The sequence below is a fragment of the Macaca nemestrina genome, chromosome 8 (genome assembly GCF_043159975.1).
Source record: "Macaca nemestrina isolate mMacNem1 chromosome 8, mMacNem.hap1, whole genome shotgun sequence".
Taxonomy (NCBI): Eukaryota; Metazoa; Chordata; class Mammalia; order Primates; family Cercopithecidae; genus Macaca; species Macaca nemestrina.
Genome location: NC_092132.1, coordinates 50,504,442 through 50,521,922, shown reverse-complemented (window position 1 = coordinate 50,521,922; position 17,481 = coordinate 50,504,442). Strand labels below are relative to the sequence as shown.

Genomic DNA, 17,481 nt, shown 5'->3' with positions numbered 1-17,481 from the left:
CATATGTACACAATTAGTGGTGTTTTCTTTTCAGACAAAATACTGAAACAAATATTAGTTTAAAAACAAACTATACAGAAGACTTCATACCGTAACAATAGCTTAAATTTACAATTTCTTCAAAGGGAGAAGAGATTCACATATCTGACAACAAACTAGCAATCTAGTTTTCTAATTAAATCTACTTTATGATGCTGGATTTTTTTTTTAAAGCTAATTTAAAATATTTAGAAATAGCTAGCCTATGTACAGCAAGTTTTTGTGTCTTTTTTTAATAAATAGATTTCTAGGAGTCAGTATATATTTGATACTCTTCCTTAAGAAAATAGAAGTTTAGGTCAAGTGTTCAGCTTTATCACTTTGACACTGTCCTTATCTCACAATGGAGGAATTTAGAAAGGACCTTAACAATGTTACAAACATAAATAAAGCCTTAGTCACACTAAATTAAAAAAAAAAATTCCTTAGGGATATCTTAGAGTAATAAAGTGACTTCCTCATATAAATAGTTTGAAAGGGTACTTAAGTTTTTCACCCAAATTGTGATATACAAAAAGGTTATTACCAAGCAACCTACATGTCAATAAAGCCCCAGTTAGGAAGGAGCCACAGCATTTACCTTGTTTATCATTTCTTTGGTACTCCCACTGTTTAGAGCACAGGTTGAACACCATGTTCATCTAAGCCTTATTAGTTAAAAAATGTGTTATGGCAAGGCAAATAAACTAGTTTAAAAAACATTAAATTTCACCATTTGTAGAAATTCAAGTTTTATAATAGCTTGCTATAGCAGCTATAGATAAATTAGTCACCTTATTACAAAACTAAACTTTTGTAAACAAGTTTAATTTTCAAGAACCAAATTGCACTAGTCAAGAGTATAGGAATTTTGAGAATCTAACAACTAGATTCAAAGTACTATATCACTTAGTATATACCCTTTAAGGTAGCACTTACCCAGTCGAAAACTCCAATGATAAAATTCCTAGTTTATCAAGATAAACATAGTAACACTGGATTAAAGGAAAAACATTGCTATGGTATAGACTGTGGTTGGCTTCTATCCAGTAACCTTGGGAATGAACACATCTTTGTAAACAAGTCCTGCTGTTTCTTTAACAGCTAACATAGGAAATAATTAAATGTATTCTTTAGTGCCAATTGTAAGTTTTAAAATCAAAGAATGGCAGTGTAACTTATGAATTGGCTAGGACAATCAATCACAGCACTATTTTCCTGTAAAACTTTAGTAGTTCAGTGATACCAGTTCTACCCAATACTTGGTGAATTCCAACTTGTTTGCTTAGTTATCTTCTTTAGTGTTTTCCTGGTGGTTTTTCGGTGCTCTTCGGTGGTGTCATGATGCCTCCATTGCACACTGGTGACAACTGTCCCCCTTTTCTGAAGGTGTTTATGTAATTTACTTCTTCCTATACATGGGAAGAAATCATAGTCAAACCAGACTTCTGGGTACTTATTTGAGATTATTTAGGTCTAATTTTAATAGTCTTTTTATGTCTTTGCAAGTGTGAAGGGTCATATTCTGAAAGTTTCTGTAACATGTTATATATATTTTTAACTCTTATTTAGACTGTTGGCATTGATCTTGAGACACTTCACAAATCTTGCTTTGATTTCAAAGTAATTTTATTAACTTTTCTACATTTTGAAATCAGTGTGCCCATTAGAACTTTCTTTCCCCTGATCATCTTATATAACTGCCTGAAGGAGAACTCTATTTCTACCATCAGTTTCAGTTACTTACTAGATTCAGATAGCAAAGCCAAAAAACTCAAAAAAACATACCAGCATAGCCAAATAATTTGTATGTGTCTGGATATTATGTCTGTCTTCCATAGGAATCTTCTTAAAAGTCTTCAGCTTCACTGGACTAGTACTTTTTACTACATTGACAAAAGGTACCATCCAATCTACACATTCTGAAATACTGTCCCACTCCAAACCTAGATAGAAAAAAGTTAGAAAAGCATGAAGGTTGTACATCAGAAACTATCTTATATATGCCTGATATACTTGGTACTGGTTTTGAGACAGTTATTTTAAAAAGAAACCAAAACAAATCATAACCAAAAAGTTTAGTATGTCAGAACAGATTATCACTCTCAAACTATTTACATGACTATGTTGAAGGGAAAAGGGACTTCAGAACTTCTTAACCAGTACCTTCTACATGTGAAATTGAAATGGTCAAATCCCAAAGAACTCTTAAAGCAGAACTATAATGTTGATTCGTTTCAACTGTATTTAAATTCCATTTGGTCTTTTTGTAGATACACATTCAGGATTGGAAAGTACTTCTAACAGAAAGGTAATCACCGAGCAGCTAATTTTTTTTTTTTTTTTTGCCAAAGTTTTAAATTCATATTTAGCAGAATGTTAAAGTTCAGAGACTATAGTCCCATTAGTAGTTGTGAAAAGGTAAGAAGACAACAAATAGAGAGTCTTACCTGAGGCTTTCTTAACCACTTCAATGGAGGTAAAATGGCACAGGGCAGCAGCAGTCAGTATTCTGTACTGGAACTCTAATGAATCAATGGCTAGAATACACAGATCTAAAAGCTAACAAAGGAAAAACAAAAGTACAAGCAATTTAGGAGACGGATGAGTACTAAATGTCTCTTGCTAAAACTTTAAGGGACCTAGAGATAAGCCACCAACCTGAAGGAAGTAGACAAGGAAAGACGTTGCAGTACAATGTGACATGTACTAGCAGGAAGGGCACCTAAATCCAGATTGGAAAAGATAGTGATGGCCTCAAATTGCCATAAATGAGTCTTATAAAGTAGCCAGGAAGATTGGGAGGCAGAGAATGTTCTAGGTATAGGAACATCACTTGAAATTCAGTTCATAGTTCAGAACTCCTAAGGTGAAAAATATGAAATAAGCAAGGAGTACCTTTCCTTCTTTTCTTATCAAGAAAGATGAGGGGTGGTGGCTAGAGAGAGGCATGGCCTAGATTGGATCACAAAGGGTCTTTAAGAAGTCAGAACTTTATAGGCTGATTCTTGAAGCTACTGGACGATTTTTAAATCAAGAAAGTTCCATTTTAAGAAAGATACCTTAGAATGCAGTAAAACAGACTAGAAGAAAACCTGTTTATTAAGCAGTGAGATTAGTTAAAAGGCTGTATAATCTAGGCAATAAGAGCTGAACAAGTAGCAGTGGAATGGTATAGTGTAAAAGGACAAGATTTCACACATTTGAGAAGATACTTGTGCAGCGGAATTAAATTTCAATTCTGTTTGTCCTCATTGGTCCAGAAAGTAAGAGAAATGGGAGAAGAGTTGGAAATTGGAAGTGAAATATTACTGTTATATACCTCTAGAAACTCTACATTGTTTATTGGCTTATCAAAGATTTACCCTATCAGAAGGGTATAGCTGCCTAGGACAATCTGGGATGCTAAGAATTCTGGATGAAAAAATTAAGCTTTTAAGCTTTTAATAAAAGGTTTTATAAACCAATTCCAGTATACTTAGTGGTTATCCAATTTGAGTATTCATAATGTGCTAGATGTAAGCACTATTGCCCACAAATTTTAACCTAGGTGACTTAATATTCATCCCCAAATGTCTTCCATATGTTGAATTTTTCACTTCCCACACAGAATAAGAATGTAGATTTTCTTCACTTTTGTTATATGACAGATACAGCAGCCTTAAGCTTACTTACGAGAAGTAAGCAAGAAAGAATGGGATCTCCTTTTTTTTTTTTTTTTTTTTTTTTTTAAATTTGAGATGGAGTCTCACTCTGTTGCTCAGGCTGGAGTGCAGTGGTGTGATGTCCGCTCACTGCAACCTCCACCTCCCAGGTTCAAGCGATTCTCTTGCCTCAGCCTCCCAAGTAACATGTTGGCTAGGCTGGTCTCAAACTCCTGACCTCAAGTGATCTGCTTGCCTCATCTGCCCAAAGTGCTGGGATTACAGACCTGAGCCATACCTCCCAGCCAGATCCTCCTCCTCCTCATCTAATTACTTACTTTGTTAAATATGCTAGCCTGGAAAAGTTTACTTTGAATTTGTGTTCTAAAAAATTTTTTTAACAAAGTAATTTTAATTCTGATATTTAACTTGATAGGTACTCTGTGTATCCAAATGTAAAGACATCATACAGAATAATTCTGTGCCATTATAAAGCTTAAACACAACTAGCTAAAAAATGCTTTTCCCCTTTATATCCAAAAAGATACTTTAGTTTGGACTCCTAAAGAATGAAAGTACTCAGAAAAGTGTAAGGACTTTGTTTTCTAGAAACATTAAGCACATAAACGTTGGGGACAGAACTTTATGCATCAAAAGTTTTGTTCTAGAATTAAGGAGTGAAGTCAATGTTATTTTGTGATATAGCTTATTTAAGACTATACACTAAAACCTGTAATTAATAATAATATTACCATTGAATCAATAAAAATGTCAGTACCTGAGCTATTTGAATGAATGTTTCCTGAGAATACTGAGGTAGAAGAACTTTAGGAGCATCTTTAAGAGCATCAACTTGGAGAAAGAGATTTAGCCAGGAGATGATTGTTACAGGACAAAGTTCCCATTTTAAAGCCTGTTAACAAAATTTAAAAATGCCTGTTAATGAATGTAGACACATATATCACATTATATAGTAGAGTTTAGAGGTTAAGTAAATTCCCCATCCAACCATAACCATTGTCAATATTTTGATGCATTAACGTCTTAGAACTGGATCCTAATACCTCAGTTTTGACTTTTTACATTGTAGTATTTGAGATTCAATCATAACTACTTATGTTACTTAGTAACATGGTTTCTTTTTTGCAACTAGGAAAATATAATTATTACCTTTAATATAATGAGTTCCATCCTTAAGATATCCTCTTCACTGCAAGCACCATCAGTGACGTAAGCAAACTCTTGGAGTTTAGGAGCGTAGATTTCCTTTAAATTGTAATTTTTTTATTGAGTACAATTGAGATAGAAATTAATTACAAATGTTCCTCAGTTTACAATGGGGTTACATCCCAATAAACCAAAATATCGTTTAAGTAGAAAGTACATTTTTATTTTCTTGGAGAAATAAGCAAAAATTTAAAAAGTACATTTTCTTTTTTTTTTTTTTTTTGAGGCAGAGTCTCACTCTGTCACTCAGGCTGGAGTGCAGTGGTGCAGTCTCGGCTCACTGCAACTTCCACCTTCCAGGCTCAAGTGATTCTTGTGTCTCAGCCTCCCCAGTAGCTGGGATTACAGGTGTGTGCCACTATGCCCAGCTATTTTTTGTATTTTCAGTAGAGAGAGGGTTTCACCATGTAGGCCAGGTTGGTCTCGAACTCCTGACTGCAAATGATTTGCCCTCCTCGGCCTCCCAAAGTGCTGGGATTAACCACCACACCTGGCCAGAAAGTGTACTTTCAACTTACGGTATTTTCAACCTATGCAGACATAGCCCTGTTGTATGTCAAGGGGCATAATGAATGCAGGTTGTTTTCAACCATCATAAAGTCAAAACATTGTAGGTCAAACCATGGTAAGTAGGGGACCATCTATATACAAATCACACACAAGCTTCAGATTTAAGGACAGCTTCACTAAGTAAATGTAAATCTCAGTAAAATAATTCTATAGTCAAACTTAGTAAGACATTTTCATATCTAGGTATCTAGTAACTATTGATTATCAAGACTTCATAGAATTGACTTTGAATTTTCATTAACACAACTAGAGTATCTTATGTCATTTCAGTTAAAGAACAACCAAACTTGTTTTAAGATTGCCTGATACATTGGTCAGATCAAAAGGAGACACCCTGCTGGGTGCAGTGCAGCAGCTCACACGTATAATCCCAGCACTTTGGGAGGTCGAGGTAGGAGAATCATCTGAGCCCAGGAATTTAAGATCAGCATGAGCAACAAAGAGAAACACTGTCTCTACAAGAAAAAATAGCCAGGCATGGTGGTGCATCCCTGTAGTCTCAGCTATTCCAGAGGCTGAGGTGAGAGGATCGCTGTAGCCTGGGAGGTCGAGGCTGTACTTGAGGTGTGATAGTGCCACTACATCCAGCCTGTGTGACAGCAAGACCGTGTCTCAAAAAACAAAAGCAAAGCACCAAACAAATAAGGTCTAGAAACTAAAAACATTTCCTTTACCCTAGTACAAAAATATGGTTAGTCAAAAAATACTTCATGCAGTTTGGCTAACAGGTCCGTTTTAGCACTCCAGAGAAGAATTAGAATCATCAAAGGATTAGGTGTCTTCCACATAGGAGAACAGGCTAAAAGACGAGGATTTCGGTCTAGAAAGTTGTCTAAAACAGTATAATTTCAAGTAAGGATAGACTGAACACAAGTTTATGTGCCAAATTCAGCAGAATTTGGGGATGGCTCTTAAAGCTCAAAAGACATTTAAAAGAAAAAGGAAAACACTTAATATATGATCACAATCTCTCTTCTTTCAAAATGATACCAGCTATAAAAGTCTTAGGTGAAAGTATTGATGATAACCATCACGTATTAAGAAAAGTAAATTGAGCTTATGCGAAGGAAAATCTTAAGAAAGGAGTTGCCTTCTATCATGGCAGCACCATCAGATACAAAAATATTAGGCTGGCCAGGCGTGGTGGCTCATACCTGTAGTCCCAGCACATTGGGAGGCCGAGGCGGGTGGATCGCCTGAGTCAGGAGTTCAAGACCAGCCTGGCCAACATGGTGAAACCCCATCTCTACTAAAAATACAAAAATCAGCTGGGCGTGGTGGCAAGCGCCTGTAATCCCAGTTACTCAGGAGGCTGAGGCAGGAGAACCACTTGAACCCGGGAGGCAGAGGTTGTACTGAACCCAGATCATCCCATTACACTCCAGCCTGGGTGAAAGAGTGAGACTTTGTCTCAATAAAAAAAAAAAAAAAAAAAAAAAAAGCTGGATAAACCATTATTCTAACCCAACACAGTATTCATTTCATTTCATTTTATTAGCTGTTTAGTTTTCAAAGGTCATTCTGTTTCATACAAATGCTATAATTATGTATATAAATAGAGCATCAATATGTTTCGTTTGGCAGAATGAGCCATGGGACATTTCACTTAGATACTAATCCCAGAATCTAAACCAGAGATTTATAATAAGGCTCAGACATTACAGAGGGAACTATGATAATTTATCATTTATCCCTGTGATAATGTTCAGAAAATGTACTGAGAAACAAAAACATTCACTTTTCTAAGGAGTTAATATAAGACATAGTATTCTTTGGGATTAATACGTTGATTAAAAAAAAAGTTTGGGATAAATATATCTAAGGATAAACTTTGAGAACTTACCTCAAGTTTGGAAGCAATGAATAATGAGGTAATTCCAATGAGTTGAAGCATATTTTTATTTATATCCTTTTGTGTCAACATAAATCTATCAAAAAAGTCTTGTGCAAGATAAAATGTTTCCCTATGAAGTGTGTATACTTCACATACCTAGAGAAGATTCCAAACATTTAAATATTATCCTCTGAATTTCTCAAATTAGAAAGTCATCTCTCAGCATATCAGATTTTAAAATATGTTTAAGCCAAACTGATAGCAAAGCTAAGATAGGAAAGGAAAAAAAGAAACTAACATGTGTTATTAGGATAAACAAATCTATTACTATCCACATTTACTAGTTTTATCGTTTTTCTTACCTCATTTATTTTTCATATTTTACTGCACTGGTTAAAAATTATCGAAGGATACTGAACGTTTAACATTGGTCATAAAATCTTATCCCTTGTTTCTGACTTTAATAGGAATTGCCCTGATGTTTCACTATTGTTAATAATAATAATAAATAGTATCTGTCATTTCCACACTTTTAGGAAAAGCTTGTAATTCTCACAGTAACTCCTTAAGTAGGTGCCATTATCCCCATTTTGGAGGTGAGGAAATAGAGATATATACCAGAGTTTTTTTTTTTTTTTTTTTTTTTTTGGAGACAGGGTCTCGCTTTGTCACCCAGGCTGGAGTGCAGTGGCTCACTGCAACTTCTGCCTCCCAGCTTCAGGTGATTCTCCTACCTCAGTCTCCTGAGTGGCTGAGATTACAGGTATGTGCCACCATGCCCAGCTAATTTTTTGTATTTTTAGTAGAGATGGGATTTTGCCATGTTGGCCAGGCTGGTCTCGAACTCCTGGCTTCAACTGATCTGCCTGCCTCAGCCTCCCAAAATGCTGACATTACAGGTATAAGGCACCACACCTGGCCACCTGAGTTTCTAATAATAAGTTAAGAAAATCTCATTTGCTGGCCGAGTGCGATGGCTCACACCTGTAATCCCAGCACTTTGGGAGACCAAGGCGGGCGGATCACTTGAGGTCAGCAGTTCAAGACCAGCCTGGCCAATGTGGTAAAACCCCGTGTCTATTAAAAATACAAAATAAAGACAGGTGTGGTGGCCCGCGCCTGTAATCCCAGCTACTTAGGTGGCTGAGGCACAAGAGTCACTTGAACCCAGGATGCAGAGGTTGCAGTGAGCCGAGATTGTGCCATTGTACTCGAGCCTGGGTGACCACAGCGAGGCTCCACCTCAAAAAAAAAAAAAAAAAGAATGTCGAATTTCAAAAAATGTCTTTTGCATCTATTGAGATCTTAGCATTTTTCTCATTTACTGTTAAGGTAATGAATAGATTTTCAAATGTTGAATCAAGTTTGTATTCCTAGACTGAAGAATATACTAAGACAGAGTTTAACTGCCAGATTTGATATATTCTGTATGCTGTTCCATACATAATCGTATTTAGGAAAAACAGGAATAAATTGAATAGGATAACCACTGGATGAATATCGGTATAACAAAAAGGAAAAAAATTAAAAATTAACGTAATTATGCTTAGGTTGATTCCATGATCACTAGACACTCAGAAAAAGTCAAAACCCAATGCCTTCTTGTGCTCACAATTAAAATACAATCTTTCCTTCTAGTCAAAATAAGGAAAAACATGATCTGATGCAAAAGGACAACATGGTATAGTCTTAAAAACTGTTCTGATAGCTTCTGAGATCTATTCTGCCATGTGCTACTCCTCCAAAAAGTCTATGGTCTTTTTCCCTTAGAATGCTTCATCTCTGTCTTAAAGACAGACTACAGAGTAAATATCCAAGAGTTGGGGGAAAAATCAGTTTGTCATCAACATAAGTAATCATTTCCTCAATAATAATTTTAGAGACTTTTTTAGAGCTATTATCCAGAGAAAGGGAATGGACCTAAATAAGAGAGAAAATTCTGGCACAAATCTATAGGGGCTTCAGGATCACTATTCCTTCAAATTAATGGTATATTTCAGAAAAGAATAGAAGAATATAATAAAGAGAAGGTACCTGGACTATAGAGGGCTTAGAGCTTCCAGGTATCCATAATCTCATTACGGTTTAGGATATAGAAATCAGGATTCCTCATCATCAGTTGATTTTGTTAATACAGAAAAAGACTTCAGAGGGCCCTGAAGCCTAGTTCTAGTTCTTCACTTTGTATAGCATAATTCAAAACCTAATCAACTATACATTCCATTCACCTTGAGTATCTGTGGCACCTAGAAAGTGGCTGGTACAAAGTACCCACAGATAACAGGAATTCTGGATTGAGTTTAGTTATATGTAGTAGGTTTGTCATTTTATAGAGTCACTTTCCACTTTGGGTACCATCAACTACAGTAAGTACCTCAAAGAAGACAGCTTCCTGGGGATGAACAATAAACTCTGGAGAGTACATGGAAAGCATATTTACAGCTAAATATTTTCCATCATACAGAGACAAAGGAAATTTGTATTGGTGTAACATACCTCTAAAAGCCAGTCTAGAAGTATGGACCTCATCTGTGGTTCCAAGTCAGAATGCAGAACTTCAAAATGTTTTTCATGAACATATCTGCTCTCCTTTTTTAACATGTTTAGCCAGACTTCTTTTGAACATCCCCAGCTATGGAAAGAGAGGGAAAAAAACATAAATTTTTTTTTTTTTTTGAGACAGAGTCTCACTCTGTGGCCCAGGCTAGAGTGCAGCGGCACAATCTTGGCTCACTGTAATCTCCACCTCCCGGGTTCGAGTGATTGTTGTGCCTCAGCCTCCCAAGTATCTGGGAGTTATAGGTGCCTGCCACCAAGCCTGGCTAGTTTTTGTATTTTTAGTAGAGATGGGGTTTCACCATGTTGGCTGGGCTGGTCTCAAACTCCTGACCTCAAGTGATCCACCTGCCTCAGCCACTCAAAAGTGCTGGGATTACAGGTGTGACCCACCATGCCCAGCTAAAAACCATAATTTAAATTGTGCAATCCATGTAATATACAAATTCTGTTTCACATAGATAAAATTCAACTTTCAGACACTGAAATGCAACTTTTTTTTTTTTTGGAGACGGAGTCTTGCTCTGTTGCCCAGGCTGGAGTGCAGTGGCTGGATCTCAGCTCACTGCAAGCTCCGCCTCCCGGGCTTACGCCATTCTCCTGCCTCAGCCTCCCGAATAGCTGGGACTACAGGCGCCCGCCACCTCACCCGGCTAGCTTTTTGTATTTTTTTTAGTAGAGACGGGGTTTCAACGTATTAGCCAGGATGGTCTCGATCTCCTGACCTTGTGATCTGCCTCCCAAAGTGCTGGGATTACAGGCTTGAGCCACCGTGCCCGGCCTGAAATGCAACTTTTAATTAGAACTTGGAAGAAGCTCTTAAGAGTAAATTAGAAAAAAACCTTCTACCTTAATTTTTGGAAACCATTTCCTTTGCATGAATAAATAGAAGCCTGAAATAACAGTGGGAACCTGGACTATGATCATCCAAACTTGCAAAGGGAGTGCTTTCTAGTCCCACTTATTTATACTTTACAAAGGTTGCTGATAAAAGATAACCATGTTGCTTTTCCCCTAAGTGGTCTGAGGTAATCTGTGAAAATGGTTGGCTATTCACTTGACCTGGAAAACCCCAAAAAATCATGCAACTTAAGAGGTTCAAATCTTTGTGTTCACTGTAAGAACACTCGTGAAACTGCCCAGGCTATCAAGGGTATGCATATATGAAAAACCACGAAGTGGCCAGGCATGGTGGCTCACACCTGTAATCCCTGCACTTTGGGAGGCCGAGGTGGGTGGATCACCTAAGGTCAGGAGTTCGAGACCAGCCTGGCCAACATGGTGAAACGCCATCTCTACTAAAAACACAAAAAATTAACTGGGTGTGGTGGCATGCCTGTAATCCCAGCTACTCAGGAGGCTGAGGCAGGAGAATCACTTGAACCTGGGAGGTGGAGGTAGCGAGATCACACCATTGCAGTCCAGCCTGGGCAACAACAGCAAAGCTCCGTCTCCAAAAAAAGAAAAGAAACACCATGAAGTATTTTTAAAATGTCACTTTACAGAAACAGCATGTACCATTCTGACATTACAATGGTGGAGTTGGTAGGTGTGCCGAGGCCAAGCAGTGGGACTGGACACAAGGTTGGTGGTCCAAAGAGTGCTGAATGTTTGCCACACATGCTTAAAAATGCAGAGAGTAATGCTGAACTTAAGAGTTTAGATGTAGAGTCTCCGGTCATTGAGCATCTCCAAGTGAACAAAGTACCTACGATTTGCCAGCGGACCTACAGAGCTCATGGATTAACTCATACATGATCTCTCCCTGCCGCATCGAAATGATCTTTAGTGAAAAGGAACAAATTGTTCTTACACCAGAAGAGGAGGTTGCCCAGAAGAAAAAGATATCCCAGAAGAAACAAAAACTTACGGCACAGAAGTAAATTCAGCGTTAAAATAAATGCAATTAAAAGTGAAAAAGAAAAGTTTTCTCAAGAGCAATACAAAAATTTAAATACGTAAAGCATGTGATCACAGTCAAGAAGTCTCAATCACCTCTAAATAGATCATCTATAGCAGGATCACCTATGGGGTGGGTAAGGTGGGACAGAGTCCAGGGAAAGGGGGATTGGTGAGTTTAAGTGCCTGATTCCATTAAATTCCTTATTAAGGCCAATCATAATACACTACGTGTTTTGTATAAGCTGTACCTTTAGTATACTCATGGACTAGAAAAAAGAAGTATAGACCTTACTAAGTTTGGTAAGAAATAGGGTTGATACATCTATTGAAAAAGCTTCCTTTGGGTTGAAGCTGCAAGAAACAAGAATAAAAATTTTAAAGGAAAAAGCTGTACATGAAAAAATGTTTCTATCTTAACAAAAAACTAATTCAGTCCTGTTGAATCTTTATAGTACTCAGCAAGCAAATGAAAATAATTTTATGGAATCAGTGTTTTAAATACCCGTATCATTTGCACTACTCTCAGATAAAATGACATATGTTTAAATATTAGTAAAGAAAACAATTTTTACGAGTTTTTCTATTTTATGACAGCAAAGACAAAATAGTGCCATGTATTAAATTCAGCACAACTTTATATCTTTGAAATAAAATTACTGAAATTTTTCTTACCTTAAATCAGGCAAAGGTGAAGGATTAATAAAAAGATTTTTAAATCTGTAATTTGTAAATCTGGAGAAATCACTTGTTCCTATTTCTTTGTGAGGTGTTTCAATGATAATGCAAGGACTGATCCCCCCAGATAATACAGGTGGCCAACAATTCTGTCATTAAAAATAAAGAAGAATATCAATTTGTGCAAGGAAAACCTTAGTTTTTATAATGGATCTTTTATAAATGAAAGCTAATATGTCTAAAGAATTGTAATTTTAGCTAACATAGATGGCAATATAGCTAATTTGACATTCATATTTTATAAACAAGCCATATAACTCATGTTGATTTTTATAGAGTAACAATGTTTTAGACAACAAAATGCAATTCTGGTAATAGAAGACACTAGGTGTTGAAGGAGGCAGTAATAAAATGCATCCGTAGTCTAAAATACTAATCACTTTCAAGATCACAGAATCGCAGTTCTCTGTATCTAGCAATAGTAGCAGGGACCTTTTTTTTTTTTTTTTTTTTTTTCCAAATAGCTCTTTTTAAAACAAGTGTGCTCTGATACTTTTGAATATTTGAAGGCAAAACCTTAAAAATGGAATCAATTACTTAAAGGATCCTTTTCCCAATAATGCTGGTTTCAAAGGCAATCACTATCTCCAAAGTGCTTTCTGTAAAACACATAGGAAGAAGAGGTACCAAAGGGCTGCGTGCCAGGCTGTCAATGATCTCACATCCTATTTATGCCCAAGAAGCAGCTATTAGGATCGTCTACTAGAGTCTGCGAGGGAACAAAGAGCAGTATATTGGACAGATTAGGCGGGCCCTGGTGCACCAGGCAGTTCCAAGAGGGAGGGATTTACAAAAAGGAACCAGCTGCTTGAAGACACTTACTCTGCAGCTGTAGTAGGATTCGGGCATATAGAAACCACCCAAAGATAAGCGCCTTCCTGCTGACCTCTAGGGGCATTAAAAGTAAAAGTGTCAGAGGAATCTATTGCAAAGCAATAAACACATAATTCTATTCTTATTCGTCTATCCTCCATTTTCCCCCCAAACCCACCCAGTCCAGTTCTGCATTACCCTAATTTCATACTGATGTTTCTTGGTGACCTCCTCTCTTCTTTTTTTGACATCCTGGAAAATAGAAAAGACTATTGGTAAACTGAAGTCCCAGCATGGCATTTCGTTCCTCCCTCTTTCTCCTTAAATCACCTGGGTGGTTTTCCTCTTCTTGGCCTGGATTATCTGGACTTCTTGGGGTGACTCCGTCTGGCTGGGCTGGGGCTGCTGCTTAGCTTGTAAACGGCTACTGTGGTGAATTTTTAAAAAGGAAGTGTAATTAGTAAGTTAAAGGCGGCAACTAATTTGAAACATGTCTCTAAGGCAGATGTTACCTTCGTCTTGACATTCTCTTCTTTCAGGTGTGTAAAACCTCTGAAGGGGGGAGAGGAAAAGCCGCAGTCAAGTACATTGTCATTCACATTCTCCAAGTGCTGATTTGGAGGTGAAAGCTCAGTCCCTCCGAAGGGGCCCTGGGCCGTGTGACCCTGCCATCTTCTGTGCTATGTTAGCTAGCTCATGGTAATTCATTTTGGATACACGCCTGCATTTTCTTAACTGAATGTACAGCCGGGACGCGGGTGTCCAAAAATTTACCAAGCACTCCTGGCACCTTGAACGCGTAGGGAGGCACATCTTCCTTAAACGGGTTTTTCTGGGTCCTCCACCCTCTCCCCCGTACACCGGGAGTGGGGCTTGGGTAGCGCCCCCGCGTCCCGCCTCCCATCCTGGACGAGCGCGGAGAGGGGGTTGTGGAGGCAAAAGGCTGTGGAGAAGCCGGTTCCGCGCCAATTTGGAGAGCGGCGGTGGCGGGGAAGCGGGGGGCGGAGGAACCGAGACTGGTGTCACGGCCTTCAGTCTCCTTTCCCTCCTTCCCGGTCCCGCAGCCCTACCGCCGCTCGGAGAGGCGCCGGGACCCCAACTCCAGATGGGAAGCGGGGGGCGGGGGGGAGGGCAGGAAAAGGAGCTAAAGAAAGGGGAGACTGGGCTGGCCGGGAACTTTTCTCCCCATGGAGGGGACCCGGCCTCCCATTCTCTCTCCCACGGGATAGCTCCCTAAATGAGGGTGGGATAGAGAAGCCCCTAGAATGAGGGGCGGCTCTCCATGCCCTGCCGCTTCCCGGCCCCCTGCCAAGATTCCTGACAGAGACGGAACGCGGGCACCCATGACCCCCAGCAGTCTAGTTCTCAGCCCTCCCGTTTTTCCTCCCTGAGGCTCCCGCCTGTGGTAAGGGATCGGCCCAACTGGGCTTTCTTTCCTCCCGCATCCCCCCTTCGCGCAGCACCTCCTCACCGCCAGACCCGCTACCGCTCGGCTCAGCTGGCGCCGGCGCCAACACAATATATAGGCCGGGCCGGGCCCGCCCCACACGCATGCGCCTCAGACTGACACCTCCGGACAGCGCGCTCCCCTCTCCCGCCCGTCCGCCCGCGCGCCCGCGCGCCGCGCCCTGCTTTCAGTGCGCGCCCGCCACCCGGAGCAGCTGTGGGGTGCATTCTCCCAGGCCTTCGGCCTGCGTCCACCGCGCTCCACGGCGCGGCCAGCGGCGGCAGGGAAACTCTCAGGGGCTCCTTCTCCGCGGCTGGCCTCCCCACCGCGCGGCTCCCGCATCTCCCGCCAGTTTGCTCTTGCTCCCTCCCACTGCATTTCGGGGTATCAGGCTGCAGCTCAGCCCGGGCGCATAACAGGGCGACGTGACTCGGGCGACTATAGGGTGGCTGGGAAGTGACCGTCCTGGGGCGCGCCCTAGCTGTCCCGCCAAGGCCTCAGGGAACCCGGGTCTTTCCTGAGCGACGCGGGGACCCGAGGGCCCGCCCCTCGGGGAGGAGAGAAGCGTTGGCTGAAGAGCTGGCCAATGGGAAGCGCGGGCGGCAGCACAACGTGGAGTGGCTGCAGAATGTAAACATCGCTCAGCAGCGCGCAGAGCCACGTGCGACTCTGCGCTCCTCAGTCCCGGCCCGCAACCACTCAGAGCCCGCTCCGCCAGCCCTGCGCTGCACGCTCAGGGAAGGCATCTCCAGCCCGCCTACCCAGGTATGTATCAACCCTGTTTTCCGGCTCCCTGCTCCCCCTACCGGGTTTCTCGCCCCATGGGTGGGTCGCTCCCTCAGCCCGCCGCCCTGCCCCTGCAGTGGCCTCCAGCTGCCACCCCGCAGTCCCCGCGCAGGAAACGCTCGCGCCACGCCGCGCCCTCCCTTGCTCCCTCTCTAGTCCCCACCTCCAATTCCGGGGTCCCCGAGGGTAAAACCCCTCTTCGGAGAGGAGCCCGAGAACGGCATTACCCCTCCCCATGAGCGCGGTGGTCCCCGGGGACATGGCCGGGTGGGAAGAACGGTCGCCACCACGTGCAGGCCCCGGGCCTGCCTGCCGCGCCCCGCCCAGCCGCCGCCGCCAGCGCGCCCTGCGGAGCCCGCGCGAGCCGGCAGCGCGGGAGGGCGCCGTTCGCGCCCGAGCGCTGTTGGGAGGAGGCGGGCCCGACGCTCTTCCTTTACCGTTCCCGGAGTGTTTAAACTTAGGGGTCCCTTCGCTGCCTCTATGAATGCCCCCACAACTAGCGCACCCCAAAACTGCACATCATCAAGTCAGACTTGCAGCGGGTATTCCGCAAAGAGGTTTTGCTGCGGGACCGGCGAGGCGGGGAACAGATCTGGGAACAAAGATCCCCCGGGTGGAGGAGCAGTGCGAAGCCCTCTCGGAGACCCGCGGCAGCTCGGGCGGGCCACGTCTGCCCCGGCCCTGAGCGAGCGGGAGGGCGAGCGGGCCGCGCCGGGGAGACGGAGCTGCGCGGGCGGGAGCCCTTCCCGAGATGCACCGGGAGGCGGCGCCCGGCGACTCCGGCTCCCGCCCGGTCTTTTGTGCTGCGCCGCTGGAACGCGCTTGAGGCCCGGGAAATAGCCGCCGCCGGACGGTCGCTTTGGGGCGGGCGAAGTCCTTTTCCACACTTTTTCCATTCTTCGTCTCGTGACGCCGACAAAGTAATTGTTTCTCTCCCTAATTTACCTGTAAGAGCTTTGCCCAAGGTGACAGCATCAGGAGAAGTTCATGCCTTGTCAGTCCCGAGAAACTTTCTGCCGTTTCTAACGATTAGGATGGCTCTGGGCGGTGCAGAAGTTGCCTCCCTTTTGCAGTCACTCAAAATGCAGTTGCCGGTATAGCTAGCTTAAAGGTCCAACAGCATGATGTCAAGAAAAGGGGTCAGGGGTCTCCCAACAAGCGTCACCTGATAGTGAGCAGAACTGGTGGCCCTCGTGGTTGAATTTGATTAAATGTACTGAAAACCAGTATGTCGAGCGACGTTTGTGGGATTCATCTTTGAATGATGAATGTATGCTCAGTACTGAGTTAACTAGTAAATTGGTTTTAAAAGACACTGCTCTTATAAATGTCGTTTGCCATACTCTTGGCTATTATGTGAACAGAATACAATCATAGTAAAGGAGAAATTAGAAAATTCCAAGACTTCTTTGTGTGGAGAGGAATAGAGTGAATTCTCCCATATTACAGGTACCTGGTCAGTAGACAAGTGGGTCTGTTAAAAAAAGAGAAAATAAAGGGCGGGGGGCGGGTATGTTTGTTTTTAGCTTGCTTTTTTCCTACTTATCCGTTTTAAAATTCACCTAAAGTATTTTCCCCTATTGTACATGTAAAGTTAAAACACCATGGTAAATAAACTGTTGGCCTCTACCATGCTTCTTTGGGGTAACTGTTTTGATTGCTCCGACGTTCATTTTCAGGAGGAAAAAACCCCAGAAGATTCTTGGAGGCACAGGCTTAAAAAAAAAAAATTCAGGCTTAGCCCACCCATTTCTTTATTCTGTACATTTTCTTTAGTATATCTCCTCTGTCGAAGCTTCACAGATCCTTTTCTCTGTGCTACAGTTATGCTCATCTTACAGGACAAAAATTAAATGTCTTTTATTTCCAACTAGGCCTCGGAAATTGTTTTGTTCACCTTTTTATAGCCAGTATTCAGCAGTTCAAAGGCATAAATAGTGGGATTTGGG

At 41.7% G+C, this 17,481-nt stretch overlaps 1 protein-coding gene across 8 annotated transcripts; it reads right to left on the bottom strand.

Annotated features, from left to right (window-relative positions):
* Positions 1-3: 3 nt before the first annotated feature.
* On the bottom strand, positions 4-16,172 carry LOC105497230 (cyclin E2). 8 transcript variants are annotated; one of them, XM_011768184.3, is made up of 13 exons: positions 16,038-16,172; positions 13,812-13,851; positions 13,630-13,726; positions 13,498-13,551; positions 13,309-13,374; positions 12,424-12,575; positions 9,790-9,925; positions 7,303-7,449; positions 4,833-4,928; positions 4,441-4,575; positions 2,469-2,580; positions 1,807-1,964; positions 4-1,430 (listed from the first exon to the last, which is right to left on the bottom strand). In XM_011768184.3, the coding sequence occupies exons 2-13, from the start codon at positions 13,823-13,825 to the stop codon at positions 1,317-1,319; spliced, it is 1,281 nt and encodes a 426-aa protein (XP_011766486.2). In that variant the 5' UTR covers positions 13,826-13,851; positions 16,038-16,172; the 3' UTR covers positions 4-1,316. The 8 variants fall into 8 exon arrangements, with proteins under 8 accessions (XP_011766486.2, XP_011766492.2, XP_011766487.2 ...); XM_011768190.3 differs by lacking the exon at positions 16,038-16,172 and adding an exon at positions 15,970-15,987; XM_011768185.3 differs by lacking the exon at positions 16,038-16,172 and adding an exon at positions 15,696-15,833.
* Positions 16,173-17,481: the final 1,309 nt, after the last annotated feature.

Excerpts from the sequence above, each read along its gene's own strand:
- LOC105497230 (XM_011768184.3), bottom strand. Across the intron at positions 13,375-13,497 it reads AACATCAGTATGAAATTAGG|AGGTCAGCAGGAAGGCGCTT; the intron begins GTAATGCAGAAC and ends TAATGCCCCTAG. Across the intron at positions 1,965-2,468 it reads AGTGGTTAAGAAAGCCTCAG|GTTTGGAGTGGGACAGTATT; the intron begins GTAAGACTCTCT and ends TTTTCTATCTAG.